This window comes from Nyctibius grandis, chromosome 26 (assembly GCF_013368605.1).
Source record: "Nyctibius grandis isolate bNycGra1 chromosome 26, bNycGra1.pri, whole genome shotgun sequence".
Taxonomy (NCBI): domain Eukaryota; kingdom Metazoa; phylum Chordata; class Aves; order Nyctibiiformes; family Nyctibiidae; genus Nyctibius; species Nyctibius grandis.
The window spans coordinates 5,488,894-5,515,372 of NC_090683.1; the positions used below are offsets into that span (position 1 = coordinate 5,488,894).

A 26,479-nucleotide genomic window follows, 5' to 3' on the forward strand; every position below is an offset into this window, starting at 1 on the left:
CTGGCCCGGGGATTTTGGTCGTGGAAATGGGGACACGACGCCCCGGTGATTAAGTGGCTCCTCTGGCCACGGCGTTGCCACCTCGCAGCTCCCAGAGCTGCTCCCTCCCGGCAGCCCCTTGTGCTGGCAGCAGCGGTGGCGGAGGAATGGGAGCCAGGAGGGTCCGACACCCCCCAGGCGAGGGGGGCCAGGCTCAGTCAGGACCTCCCGGACCCTTTTGGGGTGCCCTGAATCCATCTGGGTCACGGTGGGTCCTGCCGTCACCATCGTGCTCCTTCACTCCATGGGTCCTGCTCTGGCCCCGAAACACACCCCCTGTGCCCGTCCCTGTCCCATTTGCTCCATGTCACGGGGCCAAGCCGCACCGGGGGGCACGTAGCCCCCCACCGGGATGGGTGACATCCCCGGGGGTGGGAGCAGACGCCCACCTCTATGTGCCACCCCGGGGTGGGGGGGGGGACAGCGCAGGGTGCCCGGGGGTCCCTGGGGGGGGGTTGGCAGGAGGAGGGCGGCCACGGGCGCGGGAGGGAGGCGGTTGTTTCTTTCTTCTTTAATTACCCCCCTGTTTGCGGTGTCTGCTGCGAACTTCCCGTCCCCTCCCTCCGCTTTCATGCGCCGGATCCTGGGACCGGGACCAGGCTCCTGTCAAGCGGCGGGGCCGGGGCTCTGCCTCCAAGGGTTAAAATCACCTGGGCCGGGGAGGGGAGGAGCTGGGGAGGAGGGAAGAGCCGGGAGCCGGGCTGGGACCCAGCCATTCCTGCTCGCCCGGCCCAGTGGGTGCCCCGTCCCTGGGGAGCCGCGCGGGTCCCTCGGGGGTCCCCTCGGAGCCAGCGCCCACCGCTCCGCCGATGAGGACGGAGCCGCCCGCAGCTCGCTGCCGCTAGAGCCGTACGTACCCCCGGTGCTGCCCGCAGCCCCGGTGCGGCGGGAGGGAGGGTGGGTGGGTGGGTGGCCACGGGGACCCCCACGGGGACCCCCGGCGGGGGCACGGGGCCGCGGCCGCCCCGACCGGCAGCTGGGAACGCGCCGCTGCCGGCTCCGCCGCCCCGGCCCAGCCCAGCCCCGGCAAGTCTTTGCTTGCCACCTCGCCGCGTCCACTGGCCACCGAGCCCCGAGGCTCCCGCGACGCCCTGCCCGCACCCCCCATTTCCAGCGCGGAGCCCCCTCCCATGGGGCCGGGGTGTCGCCCCGCAGGGACCCCGCACCGGTGCCAAGCCCCGGTGCGAGGCAGGGGCTGGTCCCCCCCCGCGCCGCCGGTGCTGTCCGCCCCCCCCAACAAAGCCCCGGGGAGTTTCGCTCCGGCCCCGGGGAGCGTTGCTGTGGGCTGGGCGGCGGGGTGAGCGCGGCGAGGAGGCGGCATCGCCCCCGAACCCACACAGCATCACCCCAAAACCGCAGCATCACCCGAAAACCCCGCGGCACCGGCTCCCACCGCCCTCCCCGAGCCGCCCATCGGGGCTCCCCGAGCCGGGCCGGGCAGAAGCCGGGGCTGGGGGCCGAGGGCAGCGCTCTGCCGCGGGGGGGGCACCGGCTGGCGCTGGGAGACGGGCAGAGCCGCCTCTGCCCAGCCCGGACCGTGACTCACGGGACGCATCACTCGCCCGTGCCTCAGTTTCCCTGCGGTGAAATGGCCAACGCGTCGCCGAGCCCCGCCAGGGAGGGGGGGGGGGGGCCGCTGGGGGCCCCGTGGGGATTTTTGTCGTCATTCCCGGATGGAAAAACGCCCCGGGAACCTCCACGCGTGGCTGGGGCAGGGCCACGGCGGGGGGTCCCTCCCAGCGCTGGTCCCCATTCCCGGCGTCGGAGTGGGACCGGGTGTAGCCAGGTGGAGATGGTGTGACCTGGCTGCGTGTGGTGGGGCCACGGGTCAGGGGCTCGGTCCCGGTGGGACCCCCGAGCCGAGGGGGACGTTTAGGAGCGGGGTGCGCCGGGACAGCCGTGGGTGTCGCTGCCTGGAGCTCACCGTGGCTGTGCCAGGTCTGTGTCGGGTGGGACCTGTCTGGGACCCCGCGGAGGGTCCCTTCTCCTCCCATCGGGGTTGGGGGGCTGAGGGACATCCCTGCCAGGCCCCCTCCATCCCCAGATCAGGGGGGGCCCTGTGCGATGCAGGCTGCTGCCCCGTAGCCCCACGAAGGGCCATCACTGCAGGGTTTCATGGTTTTGACCTCAATCTGGCACCCACGGGGAGCAGGGGGCTGGGGGGGCTCAGGACCCCACTGGGGACCAGCGCTGGGTGGGAGCCATGACCCCCCCGCTCAGTGCCAGCTGTCACCTACCCTGCTGGCATCCCCAGGAGGCAGGGACAGTTCCCAGGAGCTGGCCCCGAAACTGATGCCAAACCCCCCCTGGGGTTGGGGTGGGCAGAGCTGAGCCCCCCCTGGGGAGCAGCACCCCAAAACCTGCTCAGGCTGCCGGTCCTGGGGGGCTCGTCCCACCTGCGACCGCCCCGGCACCGGCTCCAGGCTGAGCCCTCGTGGGTGTCACAGGTGGAGGTGGGTCCTGTCGTGGGGATTTTGGCACCCCCCAGCTCCTCCCCTCTCCTTGGGGTCCCCATGCCCACCCCAGTGCCGCCTGGCAGGGGAAAACGGTGTCCCCGTCCACTTGGGGAGACTTCAGCATTGGGGACCCCCTCCCCATAGCGCTGGGGATCGGGGAGCTCTGGGGGTCTGGCCCCTTTGTGCAGGGGTTCCCCCACCCCAAAAGCTTCAGCACCTGCCGAGTGTCTCCCTGGGGGTCTGTCCTCATCCCACCTGGGCTGGGGGTGGCAGGGAGCCAGGGGGGATGGCGTGGGGGTGGCTGGGAGCGGGCGACAGTGACAGGAAGGGACAGTGGGGGTCTGCAGGGAGGGGGGTCTCAGCCGCCCCCCACCGCAGCGCCGGTGGGAAGTCGGGGGGCGGGAGCCGGTGGCGGCAGGTGGATTTCGACACCGGGGTGGGGCTCATCCCCAGTGGGGTTTGCTCAGCTCCCGGTGAGTCATGGCCACCGTGTCGGGGAGCCAGCGGGTGCCCGGAGGTCCGGGGGTGCACTGGGTGCTCCGGGGGTCCGGGGCTCCAGGCAAAGGCAGCCCAGAACCTGGCTTCAAAGGGCTGCCGGTGGCTCAGCCCCAGGGCTCCGCTGCCTCCCCACAGCCGGCTCCGCTCCCCCATCCTGCTGCCACCCAGCCTGGGGGTGCACCCCCTGTCCCCAGCTGCGTTTTGCCCCCCCCCGGTAGCCCGGGGGCTCCCTGCTGGGCTGGGGGCTGGAGGCAGGTGCGGAGCTGGGAGCGATGGTTTCCCAACCCGGCCGGGGTGCGGGAGAACTGGGGTGACCTCGTGGGTGCTGTGTCCCCCCGTGGTTGGGGCACAGGCTTGGGGACACCACTCACATCCCCTTGGGGACCCTGACAGTGTTGGAGGGACACAGTCAGGGAGGTGTCAAGGCAGATGCTGGCGGCTTCCTTCGATTTTGAGATTAGGCACCGACCCCTTTGGGGCTGGCACAGAGTCCGTAGGGGCACGGCGAGGGGTGCTAAGGGGTCACCCCGTGCCTGGTGCCACCATCCTGGTGTCACACCAGGCTGCGGAGCAGAGAAACCCCCTTGGCGGGGCAGGGCTGTCCCCCAGATTGCGGGTGACGGGGTGATGGGTGCTGGGGACGCTGTCACCCGTGGCACGGTGGGACCGTGCCAGTGCGGGATGGGAATCGGTGCCAGATGCGAATCGGTGAGGGATGGGAATCAGTGCCGGGGCTGTCACCGGTGCCAAACACCCCCGTGCCGGCACACACAGGGGCAGGGGGGTTAGGAGGTGTGCCCCCCCCTTCTCACAGCCCTTCTCTCCCCGCCCGTCCCCCCCGGGCCCTGCAGGTCTGTCTGCGCCGCCGCCCCGCGCCGCCCGGCCATGCTGACGGCGGTCTGCGGCTCCCTGGGGACCCAGCCCTCGGACGCACCCCGCGCCTCCCCGACCCACCTGGACCTGCAGCCGCTCCAGCCCTTCCAGCCCCACGGCAGCACCGCGGCCGGTGCCGCCGACTTCGCCTCCCCGCGGCCCCCCCCCCGGAGCTGCCGCTGGCGGGTCCCGACACCTCCGCCGCCGCCTTCGCCACCCCGGGCACCTACGAGCCCCATGGCCCCCCGCGGTTAGAGCTGCCCCCCGACAGCCCCGCCGCCCCCGGAGCCTACGCCAAGCTGCTGCCGGCTGCCCCGGACATGGCGCATCCCTACGAGCCCTGGTTTCGGCCCCCCCACCCTGGCCCCCCCAGTGAAGAGGGAGGCGTCAACTGGTGGGACCTCCACGCCGGAGCCAGCTGGATGGAGCTGCCCCCCGGGCAGGGTGGGGGGCTGCAGGTGCCCGGGCACCCCGTGCTGCCACCAGCCCTAGGGGGGTACGGCGGGGGGGAGCACGAGCTCTGCGCTCCCCCCACCCACCTGCTGCCTCCCCCCACCCAGCACCTCCTGGGACCGGAGGGGGTGAAGGCTCTGGAGGCCCCCCCCGAGCCCCGGGGGCCGGAGGCGGAGGGCGGCGGGCGGCCCAAAGGTGCCCGTCGGGCCGTGCCGCGGGGCGGGGGGCAGGCGGCGTGTCGCTGCCCCAACTGCCAGGAGGCGGAAAGGGGGGGGCCCGTGCCCCGAGGGGGTGAAACGCAAACACCTGCACAACTGCCACATCCCCGGCTGCGGGAAGGCGTACGCCAAGACCTCGCACCTGAAAGCCCACCTGCGCTGGCACAGCGGCGACCGGCCCTTCGTCTGCAACTGGCTCTTCTGCGGCAAACGCTTCACCCGCTCCGACGAGCTCCAGCGGCACCTCCAGACCCACACGGGCGCCAAGAAATTCGCCTGCCCCGTCTGCGGCCGCGTCTTCATGCGCAGCGACCACCTGGGCAAGCACATGAAGACGCACGATGGGGGCAAGGACGGGGGCGAAGCCGAGGTCAAGGGCGCCGGGGACCCGTCGGCCAGCAAGGGAGGCAAGAGGGAGCCCGAGGGGGGTAACGCCGCCCCCACAAACTGAGCCGCTGAGCCCCGGGGGGGGGACACGGAGGGTGGTGGGGAGGACCCTGGGGCAGGGGGACCCTTCGGGGCTGGTTTCCGAAGGGTGTTGGGGTGGGAGGAGGCGCAGGGCTGGCACCTTGTGCTCGGAGCGGTGGCGAGGTGGGGGGGGGGGGACACGCCGGTGTCACCCCGCTGCGGCGGTGCCGGTTGGGGAGCGCTGGAGCCGGAGCTGCCCCGCGGCGGTTTCACTTGTCCCGCTCCCTCTCTCCCGCCCCGGTTCCCCCCCGTCCTCCCCCGGCTTCCCAAATCTTTTTTTCCGGGAGGCTGCTGGCAGGCGCGGGGCTGGTTGGGAGGAACATCAAGGGGAGCCGAGGGAGCGGGCGCTGCCCGGGCACGTCCAGCCCAAAGGGGAGGAAGGAGAAGGAGGACGGGAGAGAGGAGAAACCCGGGAGCCTTCGCTCGGGGAGGGCGGCTGCAGCCCCCCGGCCCCCTCCCCGTGCTCCCCCCCAAGCTGTTGGCATCCCGGGCTCAGCCCCCCCATGCCAGCCCCGCTCTGTCACCACCCGTGAGGTTTGGGGGGCACAGAAAGGCTCAGGGGGTGCCCACAGCCCCCCGCCATGCCCGAGGATGCTGGGCTGGCGGGGGTCCCGCATCCCTGGAGCCCCGCTTTGGCTGGGGGGGTGGGAGCACAAACCCCTATTTTTTTGGCCCAAATGGTGGCTAAAATGGGAAAGAAGTCACCCTGCTTGACTGTGAGCTGCGGGGGGCTGCGGGGGGCTGCGGGGGCTGCGGCAGGCGGTTGCCCAAGCGCACACCTGCACCTTTCCCACACCCACCGCCGCGGCCCCGGGCGGGAAGCACACGGGGCGGCCGCGGCCCCGGGAGAGCCGGGGCGGCCACATTCCTCCGGCCTGGCACGGCCGCGCTGCCCGCCGACCCCCGCCTCCCCCCCCGGCACCCCGCAGCCGTCCCGCCCCGGGGATCCCGTGACTGCGGGGGATCCCTTCCCCCCCAGGCCGCCTGGCCCCCGGGGACCCCATTGCCGTCCCTCCCTGGGGACACTGTTGGGACCGCAGCCATCCCCCTGTGCATGCTACAGGTCCCTTGGGGATCCCCTGTCTCCAGGGGTCCCCCGCTGTCCCCCCATGCATGCTGCCTGTCCCCCTGTGGCCCCGTAGCCGTCCCTCCCCGGGATCCCTTATCTCCAGGGGACCTCTGCCTGTCCCCCCGTGCATGCTGCCTGTCCCCCCGGGGACCCCATAGCTGTCCCTTTCCCAGGTCCCTGTATCTCCCGGGGACACCCCAGGGCATCCCCCAACAGGGACCCCCTATCTTTCCTCCCCTGGGGCTGTCCCCCTTTCCCCAGGGGACCCCGTATCCGTCCTTCACCCCTGGCTGGCGGTCCACGAAACTTGGTTTTTAGACCTTTTGGGTCTTTTCCCCCCGATTTTGGGAGAACCCCTTGGACACAGAAGGAGATGCTGAACCTGGGACCTGGGGGGGTGTTGGGGGGCAGTGCTGCGGCCAGGTGGGATGGGGCTCGTGGGCTGCTCGGGGCACCTGGGGCTCCCCCAGCTCTGCCCCACAGCCAGCACCAGTTCACACCAGTTGGGAATCTGGGGAGGGGGAAGATTTGGGGGGGGCCGATATCCCAGCATGGCCCCATCCTGGGGGCTCTGGGGGGGCCGTGTCTGGGGCTGTGAGGGCTGCCTGGGCTCGGGGCACCCTGGGGTCCGGGGGGGAAGGGGTGGAGGTGAAGTTGAGTGGGGTCCGTGCCCAGAGGGCGCCCCAAGACCTTCGGTTTTGATTGTTTTATTATTATTATTATTAATTATTAATTATTATTATTATTAATTATTATTTTATTAAGGTGAAGCCAGGCTTTGCCACTCGGGCAGAGTGGATGTCTCGGGCCAAAGCTGTGGCTGTGGGCCTTATGGATGGGGGGCAGGGGGGGTAGGACCCCTCGCAGGGTCCCGTCCCCGTCCCCATCCCTGTCCCCACGGGTGCGCGGGGGCCGATGGCAGCCCTGCTGCTCCGTGGGGCTGGGGACGAGCCGTGGGGCTGGGGAAAGCCAGCACGAGGTGAAGTCTCGCTGCAGGGGTCCGTGGGGACGTGTCCCCAGCCCCAGCACGGCCACCACCGTCCCTCCGCAGGACTCGGGTCACCCGGGCTGCCCGCAGCTCTCGAAGGATGTCCCCGACTCCGGCATTTGCTTTTTCCAGCACAAAATTCCCCCTCGGTGCCCCCAGCCGGGATTTTATCTCCTGAGGGGACCCTGGGGGGGCTCGGGACCCTCCCCAGTGTGCCGCAGCATCACGTCAGTGGCCCATCGGATTTTGGTAGCCAAGCCCAGCTCCGGCAGTGGCCGGGGGGCTCTGGCGTGTTGGGGACCCCACGCTGCAGCCATCGGGGCAGGTTTAGGGGGGGGCTGCACCGGGGGTACCCCAAGGGTGGGCTGGGGAGGGAACTGCCGGGTGGGGGGGTCCTACGGTGATGCCGGGGCTGGGGGCTCAGCCCCTCACCCAGCCCGGAGCCGGGGGGCTGCGAGGAGGGGCCGCAGGTGTGCTCTGCCCCCGCACCCCCCCGGGCCCTGCCTGCCGCGATGGGGCAACGAAGGCTGTAAAACCGGGTGGGGAAGGACGGAGGCTCCCACCCGCCGAAACCAGTCCAGCCTGCTGCGGCGTGGGGCTCCCGGCCCCGCGCCCCGAACCGCCGCCTCGCCCACCCCCGGGGCAGGGAGGGAGCGAGCCCCAGCCCTGCGCGGGGGGCGAAGGGGAGCGGGGGTGGCCCGAGGGGTGCTGCGGCCAGGGGCGAGGGGTGACCCCCCCCCCGGGGTGGGGAGTGTTTGTGCTGTGAAGAGGCTGCGGGGCTGCGGGGTCGGGTTTTGTACTGGAATAAACGCCGCGTGTTTTCCACGCTCCGGCTCTCCGGCTGTGTCTGTGCCAAGGGGTCCAGCACCCCGACCCCCACCCATCGCTGCCAGGGCACCCAGGGGTCCAGCACCCCGACCCCCACCCATCGCTGCCAAGGGACCCAGGGGTCCAGCACCCCGACCCCCACCCATCGCTGCCAAGGGAACCAGGGGTCCAGCACCCCGACCCCCACCCATCGCTGCCAAGGGAACCAGGGGTCCAGCACCCCGACCCCCACCCATCGCTGCCAGGGCACCCAGGGGTCCAGCACCCTGACTCCCACCCATCGCTGCCAGGGCACCCAGGGGTCCAGCACCCCGACCCCCACCCATCGCTGCCAGGGGACCCAGGGGTCCAGCACCCTGACCCCCACCCATCACTGCCAAGGGACCCAGGGGTCCAGCACCCTGACCCCCACCCATCACTGCCAAGGGACCCAGGCATGTAGCACCCCGACCCTCCCCCTGGCCTCAGGCCTCCAAGGCTGCTCAGGATGGGGATGATGAGGATGCTGGGTGGATGGGGGGGGGTGACCCAGGTGAGGACCAGCTGAGCCCCCCAGGAGGGCCGCATCCTGCACCCATCTGCTCTGGCCTCGCACGCCAGGACGTGCCAGGCGGGTGCCCAGGGTGCCCCCCCCGGGGGCAGGGTGCTGCCCGGCAGGTCTGCCTGCATACCGCGGGGCGGGGCGGGCTGCGGGGGGTGCTGCCCACGAGGGTGCTGCCCACGGGGGTCCTACCCACGAGGGTGCTGCCCACGGGGGGCTCTGCCCCACGGGACCCCTCCAGCTCATACGCAGGTCCCCCGTCCCGTCCCTGCCCCACGGGGGGGAGCTGGGACCCCCGTCCCCGGGCTCCTCTGGGGTCTGGTCGCCCTCCGCCCCGCGGGGGTGCCAGTGCCGGTGCCGGTGCCGGTCCCCGCCCGCTGCCGCCGTGCGGCCTCCGGCCACGGGGCGCCGCCGTCGCCCGGACGGGGCGGGACGGGGGGGGCGGGACCGGGACCGGGCAGCGGCGGCGGTGCGGAATCAGCGGCAGGTCCGCGGGGCCGGGGGATCCCGGGGAGGGGGTTCGTGCGGGGTGGTCGCGGTTACCGGGGCTGTGCGGGCGGGGGTCCGTCCCCGGTCGGTGCAGGGGGGTCGCGGTTACCGGGGCTGTGCGGGCGGACGTCTGGGGTCGATGAAGAGCTGCGGGGTCCCGGGGGCAGGAGGTGCCCCCCGGGATGGGGTCCCTGATGTCCCCCCCCAGATCCAGGGACCACATCATCCCCCAAGACCCTCCCTCGTGTCCCCACATCTGTCAGCCCCGAAGGGACCCTGGGGACACATCCAGGACAGGGACAAGGGAGTGACGTCCCCCTCGGTGCCCCCGTGCCCTCCGCCCGGTTTAGGATGGCGGGGTGGGATCCCGCGCCCTCGTCCTGCGACTGCTTCGTGGCGTTGCCACCGCACACCGCGGCGCCCGCCGTCATCTTCGGCAAGAACGCCGACCGGCCGCGGCACGAGGTCCAGGAGGTCGTCTACGTCCCCGCCGCCGTCCACCGTCCCGGGGACAAAGTCCAGGTGATGAGACCGTGCTGGGACTGGGGTGGCTACACGGAGGGTGCACCGAGCGTGCCAGGTCTCAGCGCCTGCTCCCTGACCCCCCCCACTCACCGCAGTGCACCTACCTGGAGATCGAGCAGGCGGAGAGGACCCACGCGGTGGTGCTGAGCCGTCCCGCCTGGCTGTGGGGTGCCGAGATGGGCGCCAACGAACACGGCGTCTGCGTGGGCAACGAGGGCGTCTGGACCCGCGAGCCCCTGGGCGAGGACGAGGCGCTGCTGGGGATGGACCTGGTGAGGTGAGGACGGTGTCGTGTCCCCCCCCTCCTTGCCCTGGTCGCCCCGTGCCGCACCGCTGGCTGACGGGGTGCTGCCGGCGTGGCAGGCTGGGTTTGGAGCGGGGCAGCTCTGCCCGGGAGGCCCTGGAGGTGATCACGGCGTTGCTGGAGCGCTACGGCCAGGGCGGGAGCTGCAAGGAGGAGCCGGTGCCCTTCGTCTACCACAACACCTTCCTGCTCGCTGACCGCGCCGAGGCCTGGGTGCTGGAGACGGCCGGCCGGTACTGGGCAGCCCAGCAGATCCGAGGTGAGCAGGCGCTGGTTGTACTGGGAGGATGGGGAGCCCTGTGTCCCCCCCACCCCAGCCTGACCCCGCTCCGGCCTTGGCAGAGGGCAGCCGCAACATCTCCAACCAGCTCAGCATCGGGAGGGAGATCACGGCCGAGCACGCGGGGCTGCGGCAGCGAGCCCGCAGCCAGGGCTGGTGGAGCGGGGACGGCGAGTTCAGCTTCACCGAGGTCTTCTCCCTGACGCAGCAGCCCGCCCGCATGCAGGCTGCCAAGGCCCGCTACCGCGCCGGCAAGGAGCTGCTGCAGCAGCACGCAGGTGGGGACGGGGACAGGGGACAGGGACAGGGGATGGGGGGCAAGGGATGGGGACAGGGGATGGGGATGGCCACCCACAGCTCCCCTTGGCTTCTCCGTGCTCCCCGTGGCCGCGGCAGCCCGTGGTGACGTGGCTTTGCCTCTCCTGCCAGGTCACATCACGGCGGAGACGTTCATGGCCATCCTGCGGGACAAGGCCAGCGGGATCTGCGTGGACTCGGAGGGCTTCCGCACGGCGGGCAGCATGGTGTCCGTGCTGCCCCGGGACCCCGCTTTGCCCTGCGTCCACTTCTTCACGGCCACCCCTGACCCGTCCAGGTGAGGATGCCGAGGGGGACAGCCCCGCTCTGGGGGTGACGGGGACAGGGCAGAGCCGTGCCCTGGGCTGAGCATCCCCGGGGAGCAGCATCCTCGCGCTGGCTGGTCCCAGGCCCCGGTGCTCCTCTCCGGCAGGTCCGTCTTCAAGCCCTTCATTTTCGTGGCCGGCATCAAGCCCGTGCCGCAGGTGACATCTCCCACCTTCCGTGACGACCCCGCCAAGCAGATCCCGCGGTTCCAGAGCGCGGTCGATCGGCGGCACGAGCTCTACCGCCGGCACGAGGCAGCGCTGGAGCTGATGGAGAGGGACCAGGTACCGCAGACCCTTCCCCAGCCCCCCGGTGAGGTGGGAGGCCCTCGAATTCCCTGAGCGCACCCGGGCTCAGCTCTCCCCCCTCCCCGACCCCACCAGGAGCGGGGCCAGGAGCTCCTGCAGACGCTGCGGGACCTGGAGAAGCAGGGCCTGGAGGGGATGAACGAGCTGCTGGGGGGGACGGTGGCCCCCAGCTCGGAGGAGCTGGCCGACCTCTTCTTCGACTGTGTGGAGGCAGAGATGAAGTTTTACACGTAAACCCCGCGCAGGTGGGTGGGCTCAGCCCCCCCCTGCAGCATTGCTCCTGGCTAGAGGATGAGAAAACCTTCCTGGTGCCCGGCCCCGGCTCCTCGCCTCCTCCTGCCGCTGCCGGCGCGGTGGGGAGCGGCTCGACCGGCATCTCCAGCCCTGCCTGGGGGTGCGGAGCCTCCAGCCCCCTGCCTTGCCCCAGAGGAATTGGCACTTTTTGAGAGGTCACCATGGCCTGAAACGCGGGTGCAGGGGGAAGGAGAGGGACGTGGAGCGGCATTTGGGGTCCTGCCCGCAGCCCCGCGTGTTTTTTCCCACCATCAGGCAGAGCTGCCCGTGCCTGGCCCCGCTGGGGCTGGGGGCTCCGTGACAGACAGGCAGGTTGGTGTAGGAATAAAGAGGCTTTAATGCTGACTGTGTGGTGCCGTCCTGGTGGGGGGTATTTGGGGTAAATGACTATTTCTTGCTGCTTTGGTGCGAGTCTCCCCTTGCAGGGCCTTGGTGCGGGGCTGGCTCCCGCCAGGAGCTCGCTGGGGCTGGGGGCAGGCGTGCTGCCCGCTGGGTCCTGGCAGGGGTGGCAGCCGTGTCCCCGGCTTCATTGGGGGACAGGGCTGAGACCGCCTGGGTCGTGGGGCCTTGTCGCGGGCTGCTCCTGCCCTGCCTGGGCTCGGCGGCGCGGGAGGCAGCAGCAGACCCCGATGCTTCCGCAGCTCCTCCAGCTCTTCCAGACGGGCCCGGTGTTCCTTCAGTGCCTCCCTCCGCCTCCGCCGCGAGCGCCCGGCCAGCTCCCGGTGCAGATCCGTGAAGAAATCTGCTGGGGATGGAGGGAGGGAGAATTACCGGAGCCCTGGCATGGCCACCCAGGCTCCCTGCCACTCCTGTCACCCTTGGGGACAGAGGGACTGGCCTGATTCAGCCCCCAGCGTGCGACGTGTCCTGCTTCAGTGCGGGCACCTTTGCCTGCAGTGAAAGGGCCGCTCAGCTCAGAGAGCGGCTCGTTGTCTTCATCCTCGCTGCTGGAAGAGCCTCCTTCCTCCTCTTCCTTGCCCACGCTGCCACGGATGGGCTGGGTGTCCAGCTTCAGGAGGTGGGGCAGGGCTCCCACCACCAGCTCCCTGCAAGCACCGAAGGAAGAGCAGATGTTCCCCCACCATGCAGCATCGCCTCGGGGCTTGAGCGGGTTGGGGTGGCACTGAACCCCCTGGCACCGCGTCCCCCCGGCACTGTGCCCCCCCCAGCACCGCTCTGCACAGCCCACCCCACAGCCTGACCTGGGTGGAGGGCAGAGATTCAGATTTCTGGGGTTTGGGTGGGGGGAGCTCAGGCTGTATTTGATATTTGGGGGGGGGATGTACCCTGCTGAGGGGCTTGCATGGTTTGGGGGACTTGTCCTCCCCCTCTGCTGTCCCCTGCAAGCTCCCCTGACCCACCTGTACCCGGGCTGGTGGGTGCATTCGTTTCCCGTTAAGTTGAGGAGCCGGAGGCTGCGGGGCAGCTCGTCTGCAGAGATCAAAGGGGAGGCAGAAAGGTGCTGAGAAGGGGCCTGAGCCCCCCCTCACCTCCCGCAGCTCTTCACCCACTCCCGAGGGGACAGCCCCACCGTGGGAAGCAGCCTTTCACCTTGCAGCTGGGGAAACTGAGGCAGGGAGGGTGGGAATGTGTGTTGCACGCACTCCTGTGTGTGAACGGAGGGTTTTCCCCTTCCCAGGCCCTCACCCTTCCCTTTCTCACTCCCCTCTGCAAGCAGAGGGCCTGGTGGCTACAGAGGAAGGGAGGGAGGGAGGTATTATCCCTCTGTCCCTCCCTCTTCTACCAAAATTCACCCACGGGAGGAGCCCAAGGGTCTGCCGGCGTCTCCCCGCTACCGGAGGCACGTCTCAGGCAGACCCAGGCCACGTCCAGACCCGTTCCTGCCTCCCACCTGGGTCCAGCGTCTGTATCTGGTTGTGGGACAAGTCCAGGACGCGGAGGTGTCGCAGGGGCTGCAGGTTCTCCACTCTGCGGATGCGGTTTCCAGCCAGGGAGAGGAACCTGCAGAGCACAGTGGTGTGAGGCGGGGGGGACGCCACGGCCCCCAAGGTCAGAGCCAGCAGCACCAGGCTGTCAGGGGCTGTGTCTCCAACCCCCCAGCTCTGCCAAGGGAAGGAGGGAGCCCCGCTCTCCTCTGACCACGGAAAGCGATGTCCTTGGGGACAGGAGCTGCCCGTACCGCAGGTTGGGAAAGCAGCCCAGGTTCTCGATCTTCTCAATTTGGTTCTGGAAAAAAAAAAATAAAAGCAATTCGCTGCGTGAAAAATCAGACTTTGGGAGCACCTCAGGCTTGCTCCGACCTCACAGGGACAACAGCACGTGCCACCACTGCCACGGGAGTTTTACGGAGAGCGGATGGGGCTGTGATGGCACGGGGAGCCCGGCAGAGTTCAGGGGGACCCTAAGGCTCCTCATGGGGGTTTGAAAAATACTGAAGGGCTCACGCCAGACCCTCGCTCAAATTCGGTTGGTGGCACTGTTATCAGAGGGGACCGCTGCCAGCCCCTCTGGTCATGTGGGGAGGCAAAGCCCTGGAGCAGAACTGGGGGTGTTTTTGGTCCCCCTGAGGAGGCCTTTACCCGCAGGACAAGGGCTCATCTCCCTGGTGGTGCCTTACCTGCTGCAGGTAGAGGCTGTGAATCTTCCGCAGGCTCTGGAGCCTCCCGATAGCACGGATGTTCTCCCGGTCCAGGCGGATGGTCGAAAGTGACACCAGCTCCATGGATCTAGAGGAAGGTGAGTGCTCGGGGTGTCCTTTGTGCGCAGAGACCCCTCCCTGCCAGCCTGGGGGGTGGAGGTGGGCTCTGTGCGGGTCCTCACCTGCGCTCTGGCTGCAGGGGCTCCACCAGCCGAGGCAGGTACCTCGTGGCGACGAGGCTGTCGGTGAGGGTCACCCCGGGGGACGCCTGCTCATGGCCTGTGGGAAACCCAGAGTGTCGGGGCCCAGGCCAGCGGGGTCCAGCCCCACCACACCCCCCAGCTTGACACATGAGCAGGCCCCACGATGGCTCACTCACCCCCAGGCAGGGTCTCCTCCTGCCCAGCCATGGCAGGGGGGTGGTCTGGGTCCTTGTCCCTTCCTTGGGCCCTTGGGTGGGGCTGGGCTGGCCCCACTGCTCTGTGCAAGAGGAGGGGTGCTGAGGCAATGGGGGGCAGAAACCTGTGGGCTGGGAGGGGCGGTGGGAACAGGGCTGCTGCGCTGGGGCGGTTCAGTGCTGGGACCCCCAGGTGGGGCAGAGACACCCCAGGGCCTGGGGGGACCATGGGGCTGGGACCCCAGCGGGGAGGTCACCGGGACCAGGCTCCTCAGGCTGCGGTGCAGGGACCCCCGGGTTGGGGCCGGAGGGGGTCACCGGGACCCCCGGGCTGGGGCCGGGCGCCCGGGGGGACCCGGGCTCGGCGGGGCGGTGCAGGCCGCAGCGTGCCCGTTGCTAGGAGACGGGCGGCGCCGGAAGGGGCGGGGCGGAGGGGCGAGGCGGGTCCTCCACCTCCCCACAAGCCTTTGCGCTCCCGCGGCAAAGATGGCGGCGCTGAGCGGAGCGGTCACGCCGTGGCGGCGGGGTGAGGGGCTCGTCACCGGGGCCGGGGGCCTCCACGGGGATGGGGCGGGGGCGGGCGTGTGCGTGCGGCCCGGCCTGGCCGTACCCGCGGCCCGGGGCCCCGGCGCCGGCCCTGAGCGCCGCCCCGTGCCCGCTCCCCGCAGGCTGGCTGCCCGCCCTGCGCCTCGTCCGCCGCGGCTCCAAGGCCGTCACCCGGCACTGGAAGGCCATGCACTTCCAGCGCCAGAAGCTCATGGCCGTCACCGAGTACCTGGCCCCGCGGCCGGCCGTCCCGCCGCGCTGCCTGCCCCCCGCGAAGGAAACGCGCGAGGAGGTAATTAATTAATTACCGCGAGGAGGGAGTGTTTCTGGCGTGTGGGTGTGGGGCTGTGGGGCCTCAGTGTCCTTGTGCTCTGCTCTGGGGATGTGACACGGGGTGCGGTGCGGAGCCCCGGGACAGCCCCGCTGCGGGGTCAGCCGTCCTGTCCCGAATCCTAGTCCTGAAACTAGCGCTAGGACAAGAGGACACAGCCTCAAGCTTGGCCAGGGGAGGGTCAGGTTGGCCATTAGGAAGCATTTCTTCTCAGCAAGGGTCATTAGCCATTGGAAGGGGCTGCCCAGGGAGGTGGTGGAGTCACCATCTCTGGAGGGGTTTAAGAAAAGCCTGGACATGGCACTTAGTGCCCTGGTCTAGTTGCCATGGTGGTGTCAGGGCAACGGTTGGACTCGATGATCCCAGAGGGCTCTTCCAACCTGGTTGATTCTGTGAATCCGTGGGTCCCGTCCCGAATCCATGCAGTCCCACGGCCCGTCCCGAATCCGTGGCAGCTTCTCGCGGCAGTGGGTCCGTTTGCAGGGTCGGAGTTGGGGGAGGTGGCAGCCATCGCCCCTGCCCCTGTGGCCCATCGCTGCTCGCTTCCCTCAGGACAACGGTTACGTGCGGCTGCTGCGGCGGCAGGTGGAGGAGGTGTTCCGGGACAATCGGATGATCGCCGTCTGTCAGTACAACTCCATGCCCGGCGAGGACGTGGTGATGATGAGGCACTACCTCCGAAAGCACAACATCGAGGTCAAGTTCGTCCTGAATGAGGTAGGGATGGAGCTGCCAGGGCAGATCCTGGTGTGGTGGCAGGGGGAAGGTGGAGGAGAGGTGGGACGACCGTGTGGTGGCAGCGGGGGTGAAGAGCAGCCTCCCTGCTCCCCCGCTTCGTTTTGAGAGCTCTCTCCCCCAGATAGTCAGGCCCGTGCTGTCGCAGTCCAAGTACAAGAATCTCCTCCCTCTCTTCGTGGCGCGCAACATCCTGCTGGTGAGCCAGGAGACGAAGGTGAAGGAGATGCTGCGGGTGCTGAAGGGGGTGCCGCAGATCAACCTCCTGGGTGAGAGCCTGCCCCGCGTCCCCGCTGAGGGAGCTGCGTCTGCGGGGTCGCTGTCGTGTCCAGGGGATGGACGGCGAGGGGTGGGAGTCCTGCCTGCAGGAGCCTTTCCTTGTGCGCCTGTGGAAGATGAGCGGGCTCTGGCTCTGGCACACCGTCCCTTCAGCTCTGCTCCTCTCTTCCAGGTGCCTGCATCGACGACACCATCCTGAGCAGGCGGGGAGTGGAGAACTTCGCCAAGCTGCCCTCGCTGGAGGCTGCCCAGGGCCAGGCAGTGGGTGCCCTGGCTCTCCTGCCCTCCCAGATGTCCTCCCTGCTCCAGCGCGGCTCCGCACACCTCACGGCTCTCCTGGACCAGCACATCCGCCGGCTGCGGGATGGGGAGACGGGGAGCCCGGCCGAGCCCGGCCCTGCCCAGAGCTCGGGTGCTCAGTGACGCTGGCCCCCGGTGCTGTCTGGGAGTCGGTTCCTTCACCGGCTGCGGTTGGGGGGGGTCAGAGATCAGCGGTCTGGCCACGAGCGGGCAGCCAGTGGTGGGACTGAGTGCCCTGCGGTACCACCAGCCCCTCCGGGGAGCCCTGGCCCTTCCCTTTGCTCCCCGCACCGGAACGTCCTGGCTGCGTTTTGGGCGCCGTGGGGTCGCGGCGATCGACCGGAGGAGGCAGAGCGTGGCGGGGAGGATGGGGGGGTGCTCTGGGAATGGGGGTGGCACAGGGGGGGTTGCGCTGGAGCACTGACCCAGCTGTGTCTGTAGGATCGCTGTCCTCTCCATTAAAGCGAGCTGTGTGCTGGGGGAGATGCTGGAGGCCTCGTCTTGAATTTGAGGGGTGGGTGGTGGGTGCCTGCCCCCCCGAGGCCAGGCGCTGCTCTGGGGTGCTGGAGCAGAGAGCAGAGGGGTATAGGGGGGTGGAAAATCCTGGGAGGGGGCTCAGGGGTGTGAGCCCCAGGACCCCCGGGGGGTGGTTTGAGCCCCAGGACCCCCGGGGGGTGGTTTGAGCCCCGGGACCCCCACGAGGGGCTGCCTCTGCCGGGGTACCCTCGCCCCGAGTGGGCAGAGCTCGTGGGTGACCCTTGTTCCGTGGGCTGGGGGGGGTGGAGGAGGCGCAGCCGGGAGGAGACCCCCGACCCCGGTACCGGAGCGGAGCGGAGCTGTCCAGCGGGCGGGGTCCGCGGCGGAGCTGTCCCCGGTGCTGACCGGGGGTCCGCGGGGGTCCGTGCTCGGGACGCGGGGGGGTCCCGGTGCCCCGGGGAGGGGTGCCGGTGTCCTGGGGGGTGCCGGTGTCCCGGCAGGCCCCCGGCGCTGGCGGCTCCGGTCCTCCACGGTGCAGGGGGCAGAACCGAGCGGCTCCGTTCTGGCGCCTCCGCCTCCTTCCGTGTTCCGGTTCCTGCAGCCGCCGGGCAGGATGCGACCGGCCCCGGCCGCCCAGGTGAGCACCGGGGACCCGGCCCGGGCTGGGGGGTGGCTCGGGGTGGGCTTTGCCGGGGGTCGTGCCCGAGGCCGTGCCCTGCCCGGGGCGGGCAGGGGCTTTGTGCCCCCCCCGCGGTGGGGGCTGCAGGCGGCTGGGGACCCCCGGGGGCACCGGCGCAGCCCCGCTGCCGTGCGGGGAGGGTCAGTCCAGCCCTCCGGTAGCACCCGGGGAGGGGTCCCCTCGCTGCCAAGCCGGGCAGGGCGGGGGGGGGGCCGGGCTGTGGTGCTGTGGCTGTCGGTGCAGCGGTTACCGGTGCCGGGGTTATCCCGGGATACCGGGATATCCGGGTCCCCTGGAAGGGACAGCGCTGGACGGGGGCTGGCAAGGTCGGGGTGATGCGGGGGGCTTCCCTGTGCCTCAGTTTCCCCCTCCTGTAATTGGGAAGGGCAAAGGGAACACCCTGCCAGGAGGGGGTTTTGGGGGGGCTGTGTCCTGGCTCGGGGGTGCCGGGACGGACGGGGGCTGCTCCCAATCTCTGTACCCCGGGTCACCCTCCCGGCTGTGCCCGCCACGGGGTTGCCCCGTGGCACCGAGTCCATGGGGTGACAGAGCGGGAGCGGGGCCGGACTCTGGACCCGCCGGGCGGGCGGCGGAGGCGAGATAAGGCTGAGTGGGTCGAAGGCTCCATCACACGCAGAAGCTTCTGGGTCCCAGCCGCAGACATGTGCGAGGCTCCCGGGGGGCAGGAGGATCCCCCCTACCCCTTGTCCCCATGAGGGAAGGGATGTGGGCGTCTGGTAGGGCAGGAAAAGTGCAGGCAGGGAGAGCGATGCCCCCACAGGCTCCCTGATCTCACACCCCCTCCTCACAGTGGCTCCCACTGCCCCGGCTGTGACGGCCGAGCTCGGCCCCCAGCCCCTCAGCACAGACGGGAGGGGGGGGTCGGCCCACCCCCCTCGGACCCCTCCGCTCGCCGGCCATGGGCAGCCACGAGAAGGACCCGTCCTCTCCGAAAAGGGCCCTGTCGCGCTCCAACAGCACCGTGTCTTCCAAGCACAGCAGCGTTCAGCAGGTTGGGGGGCTGGGGGCTTGGGGGGGCTCAGCAGGACCCCTGTGGTGCACGCAGGCTGGCCCGGGGGGGCTATGGGGGCTCGGGGGGGCTCGCCCTGCTTTAGGAAGGGTGATACAGAGATGCCCCGTTCCCTGGGGGTACCAAGTGTCTGTACCTGGGGACAAGGTGGAGAGCACCCCGTCTGCCCCTGGTGCTGAGGGACCCCCACGCTGACCCCCACCCCCGGCAGGGCTCAGAGAGCTGGGAGGTGGTGGAGGAGCCACGTGCATGGGGCAGCCCAGGCGGGGAGCCGCAGCGGCACGAGGGCTACCTGCTCAAGAAGAGGAAATGGCCCCTGAGGGGCTGGCACAAGGTAACGGGGCAGAGCTGGCACTGGCCATTTGGGCCGCTGGACAGGGAGGCTGCGGGGACCAGTCTCTGCTCCCCAAAACAACCGTCCCTCTCTGTCCCCAGAGGTACTTTGTGCTGGAAAACGGCATCCTGAAATACGCCACCACGCGCCAGGACGTGAGTGTGGGGCTGGGCCGCGTCCGTGCAGCCTCCCCGAGTGCTCGGGGCGGGGGAGACCCCCATGGCCCGCATGAGGAAGGGGCTCTTCCCCCTGACAGGGGTCCCTGGGCTCCCCCAGGTCCTCAAGGGCAAACTGCACGGAGCCATCGACGTCCGTCAGTCCGTCATGTCTGTCAATAAGAAGGCGCAGAGGGTCGACCTGGACACGGAGGAGAACATCTACCACCTCAAGGTGATGGTGGGGGCCGTAGCCAGGACGGGGGGGCTATGGATCCCCCCCACCCAAGTCCCCACCACCCCAACTTGCCCCTGTCCCACAGATCAAGTCCCCGGAGCTCTTCACCAGCTGGGTGAGCAGCCTCTGCTCCCATCACCAGGGCGAGAGGCCCGAGCCCTGCCCCGGGGGGGGTCCCACGGGGAGGACCCCCACCAACGCGCAGGTGGGTGGCACCTCGGGGTGGCGACGCGAGGCAGCATCCGGGCGCGGGGCTCCTGATGGCAGCTCCGGCGATGCCCCTTCTCCCCCGCTGCAGGGCCCGTGGACGAGGATCCTGCCCTCGGGCAGTGCCCCTGCCCTCTCCACCCTCGCCAGCTCCCGGGACAAGGTGAACGCCTGGCTGAAGGACAGCGAGGGGCTGGAGCGCTGCTCCGCCGGTGAGCGGGGTGGGAGGGGATGTGCGGGGCAGGAGGGGGTGCCCCGTCCCCCCCTCCCTGACCGGGCTCTGTGCCCATCGCAGAGCTGTTGGAGTGCCAGGCAAAGCTGCAGGAGCTGACGGGCATGCTCCAGAGCCTGGAGGCCCTGCACCGCATCCCCTCGGCCCCCCTCATCGCCGGCAGCCAGGTGAGCGGGGCAGCGGTGGGTGCGGGGCTGAGCATCACCCAGCGACCCCCCCCTTTTCCTGGGGAGGGTCCAGCTGCAGCCCCTGCTCTTGCTCACAGCCCTCGGCCACCGCAGAGAGGCCCAAGAAGGGCAGGAGGACCACCAAGATCTGGTGCACCCAGAGCTTTGCCAAGGATGACACCATCGGCAGGGTGAGGGTGACCGGGTGTCGTGCCGCCGGCTGAGCCGCTGCCCGGGGACGGAGCCCCCCCGGGGCCCTGCTGACCCCCACGTCCCCCCCACGCAGGTGGGCCGCCTGCACGGCTCCGTCCCCAACCTCTCGCGCTACCTGGAGCCATCGCAGACCCAGCTGCCCTTCAGCCTCCCCCCCGAGTACAGCCAGCTGCAGAGGAGCTTCTGGGTCCTGGCCCAGAAAGGTGGGATGGGGTGGGGGGGGGCTGAGCCCTGCCGGGGGTCCCGGCAGCGGCAGGGCGGGTGCTGGGGTGCTGTGCCGCAGCCTGACCGCCTGCCCGTGTGTCCCGGCAGTTCATGGCTCGCTCAGCAGCGTGGTGGCTGTGCTGATGGCCGAGAGGGCCCGTCTGGAGGAGATGCGGCAGGCGCTGGATCGGCGGCGCTCGGCCCCGCGCCCGGGCAGCGCCAGCAACGCCGGGGTGAGGGATCACGGGGGACCGGGCAGGGCTGCCCCGGCTTTGGGTGCTGCTGGGGCTCAGGGGTTGTTGCTGTTGGGGTGCTGGTGGGTGCAGCAAGTTGGCAGGGTCTCAGGCTGGGTGCTCAGGCAGCAGTGGGGCGATCCCCCCCTCCCTATCAGCCCCACACTGGCTGGAAGGGGCAGGTTGGGTGGGGGGGCTCGGCTCAGCGTCCCCCTGCCCCCACAGCCCGCCCCGCGCCGCTTCCACTCCCTCTCTGTCTCCTCCGACACCACCCTGGACTCTTTCGCCTCGCTGCACCCCGATGAGGTCAGGGGGAGCCGGGATGGGGTGGGGGGGTCAGGGTGCCCCCCGTGGGGTGGGGGGGCTGAGGCGGTGGCTGTCCCCGCAGCCCGACACGCTGCCGGCCAAGGCGCGGGAGCAGCAGCTCTCCAACCGCAGCATCGTCTCGCTGGCCGACTCGCACACCGAGTTCTTTGACGCCTGCGAGGTCTTCCTCTCGGCCAGCTCCTCGGAGAACGAGGTGGGGGGGCTTCGGCTGGGGGTGGGGCCATGCCCAGGGTGGGGGGGCTCTGCTGGGGCGGGGGGGGGTCTCTGCAGCCCCCCACCGCTGTCCCCCTCCTGCTGCTGCTCTGGGTTCATCTCTCCGTTCTCTCTCCCCCGTCCCCTCTCTGTTAGCCAGCCCGGGAGCCGCCCCCCCCGCTTCCCACGTCCCCCCCAGCCCCTGTAGCCCCCTGGCTCCCTGTGCCCCCCCCACCCCCCGTGTCCCCTGCAGCCCCCCATAGCCCCCCTACTCCGGGCGCTCGGGGTCTCTGCAGTCTCTGACCCCGGTGGCGGGGGCCGGGTGCTGCCGGTGCCCCCCCCACCCCGCTCCCCACTTCTGAGTCCCACTGGTACCCACCACCCCTGCCCCGTCCTGGCCCCCCCCACCCCCTGATCCCATCCCATCCTCCCGGGGGGACCCTGCCCCTCCTTCCCCCCCGCCCCCGGTGGGGCACCCCCCCCCCCAGACCCCCTCCACCTCCCGGGACCCCCGAAGCCGCCGACGGTCCCCTGCGCCTCCCCAGCCCTCGGACGCCGAGTCGTGCATCAGCGAGGCCACCACCAGCGCCTGCGAGGACGGGGCCGAGCCGGGGGGGCCGGGCCGCCCCCCGACAGGTACAGGGAGAGGGGGCACCGCGGAGGGCACCGGGGAGATTTGGGGGGGGGGGGCAGCTCCACCCCACCGCCCGGTGCCCGGCAGGAACGGAGGGCCCGGTGCTGCCCACGGAGCCGCTGGAGCTGCCGGGGCCGGACCCACGGCGGAGAAGCTGCCTGCCGGCCCCCCCCGCGCCCCCGGGGGACGTGAGCCTGTGGGGGCTGCTGCGGAGCAGCGTGGGGAAGGACCTGTCCCGCGTGGCACTGCCCGTCCAGCTCAACGAGCCGCTCAACACGCTCCAGCGCCTGTGCGAGGAGCTGGAGTACAGCGGGCTGCTGGACCGGGCCAGCCGCGCCCGCGACCCCCGCCAGCGCCTGGTGAGGGGGGTGAGGGGGGCATGGGGGGGCACAGGGGACGTGGGGGGCTCGGGAGGGACACGAGGGCAGGGGGGGCACGGGGAGGTCGAGGGCACAAGGGATGTGGGGGACATGGGAGGCTTGGGAAGATCGGGGGTTTTGGGGACACGGGGACTTGGGGGGATCGAGGGTCAAGGGGGCAGGGAGGGCACAGGGGATCAGGGGGGCTCGGGAGGGTCGGGAGTTTAAGGGACACGAGGGAATTCAAGGGCAGGGGGGGCACGGGGAGGTCGAGGGCACGGGGGATGTGGGGGACACAGGAGGCTTGGGAAGATCGGGGGTTTTGGGGACACGGGGTCTTGGGGGGCTCGACAGGCTCGGGGGTCAAGGGGGCGGGGGGGAGAGGGGACGTGGAGATCAGGAAGGTCGGGGGTTTGGGGGACATGGGGGGCTCAGGGGACATGAGGGACTTTAGGGGCACGGGGGACATGGGGGACACGGGAGGCTCGGGAAGGTCAGGGGTTTGGGGGCACAGGGAGCTCGGGGGGACATGGGGGATGTCGAGGGCAGGGGGGGCACAGGGAGGTCGAGGGCACGGGGACATGAGGGACACGGGGGGCTCGGGAAGGTTTGGGGTTTAGGGGACATGGAGGGAGCTCGGGGGGACACGGGAGGACTTGGGGAGTTTGAGAATTGGGGGGCTCGGGGAACACGGGGGACATGGGGGTCATGGGGGAGCTTGAGGACATGGACTTGGGGAGTTGGAGGATTTAGGGGGCACGGGGGCACAGGGGTCTCAGGGGACAAGAGGGACTTCAGGGGTAGGGGGTGCATGGGGACGTGAAGGGCACGAGGGAGGTGGGGGACACGGTAGAGTAGGGAAGGTCGGGGGTTAGGGGGACACGGGGGGCTCAGGGGACACAGAGGGAGCTCGGGGGGGCCATGGGGACACTTGGGGAGTTGGAGGACGGTGGCGGAGCGCGGTGGCAGCGGTGCGGTGGCTGCGGTGGCAGGTTTACGTGGCCGCCTTCGCCGTGTCCGCCTACGCCTCCACCTACTACCGGGCGGGCAGCAAACCCTTCAACCCGGTGCTGGGCGAGACCTACGAGTGCGTGCGGCCCGACCGGGGCTTCCGCTTCATCAGCGAGCAGGTGGGGACGGCGGCGGGGCCGGGGAGCGGGGACGGGACCGGACGGGGCGGTGGCGTGTCCCTCTCTCTCCCGCCAGGTCTGCCACCACCCCCCCATCTCCGCCTGCCACGCCGAGTCCGACAACTTCATCTTCTGGCAAGGTGGGTGCGAGGAGGGTGTTGGGGGGACACGCGAGGGGGCTGGGGGGGGTCTCACCTCCTCCTGCCCCCCCCCAGACATGAGGTGGAAGAACAAATTCTGGGGCAAGTCCCTGGAGATCGTCCCCATGGGCACCGTCAACGTGCAGCTGCCCAGGTGAGCCCCCCGTGGCCGGTGGCCCCCGGTGCCGCGGCGGCGCCGTGCCGCCCTCCGTGCCGACGGTGCGGCGGTGCCCGCAGGACCGGGGACCACTTCGAGTGGAACAAGGTGACGACGTGCATCCACAACGTCCTCAGCGGCCCGCGCTGGATCGAGCACTACGGCGAGGTGCTCATCCGCAACACGCGCGACGCCTCCTACCACTGCAAGGTCACCTTCTGCAAGGTGGGGCCACCACCCCCCCCAAGCCACGCCCCCCAAGCCCCACCCCTCACCCCCTACTCCCTGGCCCCACCCTTTACTCCCTGGGCCCCGCCCACCCCATAGCGCCGCCCTCCCGTGTGTTACTGACTCCACCATTTGCATAATCATTGCCTGGCCCCGCCCCCTCGGGTGTGGCCAGGCCCCCTTCACCCACATGCTCATCTAAATACTGTTGGTGCCCCGCCCCTTTCCAATAGCCCCGCCCCTTTCCAATAGCCCCGCCCCTTTCCTAGTGGCCCCGCCCCTCAGGGCCCCGCCCCTTCCCGATGGCCCCGCCCCTTCCCAATGACTCCACCCAATCACTCATAGCCCCGCCCCTTCCCATTGGCCACGTGCTTCCCCAGTGGCCCCGCCCCTTCCCAATGGCCCCGCCCCTTCCCAATAGCCCTTTCCCAGTGGCCCCTCCCCTTCCCATTGGCCCCACCCTTTCCCAATGGCCACACCCCATCACTCATAGCCCCGCCCCTTCCCAGTGGCCCCGCCCCTTCCCAATGACTCCACCCAATCACTCATAGCCCCGCCCCTTCCCAGTGGCCCCGCCCCTTCCCAATGACTCTACCCAATCACTCATAGCCCCGCCCCTTCCCAGTGGCCCCGCCCCTTCCCAATGACTCCACCCAATCACTCATAGCCCCGCCCCTTCCCATTGGCCACGTGCTTCCCCAGTGGCCCCGCCCCTTCCCAATGGCCCCGCCCCTTCCCAATGGCCCCGCCCCATCACTCATAGCCCCACCCCTTCCCAGTGGCCCCACCCCTTCCCAATGGCCCCCCCTTCCCAATGGCCCCGCCCTTACCAATGACTCCACCCAATCACTCATAGCCCCGCCCCTTCCCATTGGCCACGCGCTTCCCCAGTGGCCCTGCCCCTTCCCAATGGCCCTGCGCCTTCCCAATGGCCCCGCCCCTTCCCAATAGCCCCGCCCCTTTCCCAGTGGCCCCGTCCCCAGGGCCCCGCCCCTTCCCAGTGGCCCCGCCCCATCCCAATGCCCCCGCCCCATCACTCATAGCCCCGCCCCTTTCCCAATGGCCCCGCCCCCGGCCCCGCCCACCCCCTGTCCCCCCAGGCGCGGTACTGGGGCGCGGGGGCCAACGAGGTGCAGGGGGCCGTGCTGAGCCGCAGCGGGGCGGTGGTGGAGCGCCTGGGGGGCAAGTGGCACGAGGGGCTGCAGCGGGGGCCGGCGCCGGGGCAGAGCGTCTGGAGAGCCAGTAAGGACCGGGGCGGGGTAGGGGGGGGACACCCCGCCCTGGGGGGGGGTCTCAGCACTGTGCCCCCCCCCTCACAGACCCCATGCCCCGTGACCACGAGAGGAACTACGGCTTCACCCAGTTTGCCCTGGAGCTGAACGAGCTGACGCCCGAGCTGCGGCGGGTGCTGCCCTCCACCGACACCCGCCTGCGGCCCGACCAGCGGTGAGCGGCACCCCCCCCAGCAGCGGGGAGGGCTGAGGCTGCCCCAGCTCGTGACAGCGATGGCCGCCCTGTCCCCCCAGGTACCTGGAGGAAGGCAACGTGGCGGCGGCCGAGACGCAGAAGCGGCAGATCGAGCAGCTGCAGCGGGACCGACGGCGGGTCATGGAGGAGAACAACATCACGCACCAGGCTCGCTTCTTCAGGTCCGGGGTGGGGGGGTCCGGGGGGTCGGGTATGGGGCAATTCATGGGGCACCCCATGGCTCAGGGGGATGCGGGGCTCTCAGGGAATGGGGGAGACCCTCTGGGGGGTCTTGATGGCATCCCCAGGGGTGACCCCCCTGTCCCCCATCCCCAGGAGGCTGATGGATGCCAACGGCAAGGAGTCGTGGGTCACCAACAACACCTACTGGAAGCTGCGCCTGGACCCCGGCTTTGCCCACCTGGACAGCGCGGTGCTCTGGTAGCCACCCCCACCCCGGGGGTGCTGAGCCCCCCCCCAGCTCATCACAGCAGTGGTGCCCAGCAGCAGGGCTGCTCCCCCCAGCACTGTGGGTGCAAACCCCCCCCCAGCTGTTTTGCTGGTGTTTAAGCAAAACTGTGATGTAAAAAGGGGGGGCACAGGCAGTGCCACCCCCCCCCCCACCCCAGGGCAGAGCCTTGGGGCTGGCTGGGGCACTTGGGGGCAGGGGCTGGGGGTGCCCCCCCGGGGGGTGACCAGGACCCACACCGGGGTCCCTGGCTCACTGCGGGGGGGGAGCAGGGGGCTCTGGGGTGCCCGCGGGTGGGCAGACCCCTCCGGCCCCCCCGGCTGTGCGCGGGGGCTGCTCTAATAAAGGCTGCAAGGAGCTGGGGTGTGCAGAGAGCTTCCTTCTCCCCACCACCGGCCCCGGGGCTCAGGACCCCCCTCCCAGGCCAGGATGCCTGGTTTACCCTAGCGAGGGGGGGGCACGAGTCCCTTAGCCCCCCCCCGGTGCCTCAGTTTCCCCCCCCGCATCCACACACCAAGAGCCGTGCCCCACAGCGTCCCCTTTATTGCGAGATATGCTGCTCCCCCCACACCCCACGCGGGGCACGTGGGGGCTCAATAAATACTTCAGCATTAACCCCCCCCCCGTTAAAAACCACTGACGACAGAAAAAAACACCCCGCACCCTCACCGCCCCCCCCCATCCCCTCCCCGCTCGCCTCCGCGGCCCCACCGGGGTGGCACCGGGGGCTGATTGTCTGGCTGCGGCCCCCCCCGCTCCGCTCAA

At 70.5% G+C, this 26,479-nt stretch overlaps 5 protein-coding genes across 5 annotated transcripts; 4 read left to right on the plus strand and 1 right to left on the minus strand.

Moving 5' to 3' along the window:
• The first annotated feature begins 3,872 nt into the window (after window positions 1-3,872).
• Window positions 3,873-4,988, plus strand: SP6 (Sp6 transcription factor). Its single transcript, XM_068418915.1, is given in 3 exon segments — window positions 3,873-4,022; window positions 4,025-4,588; window positions 4,590-4,988. Coding segments are annotated over 3 exon segments (1,107 nt in total). The 5' UTR covers window positions 3,873-3,878.
• A 3,862-nt stretch (window positions 4,989-8,850) lies between these two features.
• SCRN2 (secernin 2) lies at window positions 8,851-11,600 on the plus strand. The gene is made up of 8 exons (XM_068418664.1): window positions 8,851-8,918; window positions 9,271-9,442; window positions 9,541-9,722; window positions 9,809-10,008; window positions 10,092-10,307; window positions 10,459-10,624; window positions 10,760-10,937; window positions 11,037-11,600. Exons 2-8 carry the CDS (start codon window positions 9,272-9,274, stop codon window positions 11,193-11,195), a joined length of 1,272 nt encoding a protein of 423 aa, XP_068274765.1. The 5' UTR covers window positions 8,851-8,918; window position 9,271; the 3' UTR covers window positions 11,196-11,600.
• Window positions 11,591-14,480, minus strand: LRRC46 (leucine rich repeat containing 46). The gene is given in 10 exon segments (XM_068419035.1): window positions 11,591-11,997; window positions 12,141-12,301; window positions 12,617-12,686; window positions 13,108-13,217; window positions 13,396-13,442; window positions 13,834-13,942; window positions 14,037-14,133; window positions 14,234-14,271; window positions 14,273-14,334; window positions 14,439-14,480. Coding segments are annotated over 10 exon segments (1,143 nt in total).
• Window positions 14,481-14,713: 233 nt separating this feature from the next.
• MRPL10 (mitochondrial ribosomal protein L10) lies at window positions 14,714-16,827 on the plus strand. The gene is made up of 5 exons (XM_068418810.1): window positions 14,714-14,777; window positions 14,920-15,089; window positions 15,681-15,845; window positions 15,988-16,132; window positions 16,315-16,827. Exons 1-5 carry the CDS (start codon window positions 14,738-14,740, stop codon window positions 16,563-16,565), a joined length of 771 nt encoding a protein of 256 aa, XP_068274911.1. The 5' UTR covers window positions 14,714-14,737; the 3' UTR covers window positions 16,566-16,827.
• Window positions 16,828-17,525: 698 nt separating this feature from the next.
• Window positions 17,526-25,865, plus strand: OSBPL7 (oxysterol binding protein like 7). Its single transcript, XM_068418635.1, has 23 exons — window positions 17,526-17,556; window positions 18,410-18,610; window positions 18,840-18,962; window positions 19,064-19,117; window positions 19,239-19,352; window positions 19,441-19,560; window positions 19,654-19,774; window positions 19,858-19,961; window positions 20,060-20,152; window positions 20,248-20,377; window positions 20,487-20,611; window positions 20,837-20,917; window positions 21,000-21,131; window positions 21,676-21,766; window positions 21,852-22,123; window positions 23,116-23,253; window positions 23,330-23,393; window positions 23,469-23,547; window positions 23,631-23,775; window positions 24,879-25,020; window positions 25,098-25,224; window positions 25,305-25,427; window positions 25,582-25,865. The coding sequence occupies exons 2-23, from the start codon at window positions 18,518-18,520 to the stop codon at window positions 25,688-25,690; spliced, it is 2,580 nt and encodes an 859-aa protein (XP_068274736.1). The 5' UTR covers window positions 17,526-17,556; window positions 18,410-18,517; the 3' UTR covers window positions 25,691-25,865.
• The last annotated feature ends 614 nt before the right edge of the window (window positions 25,866-26,479 follow it).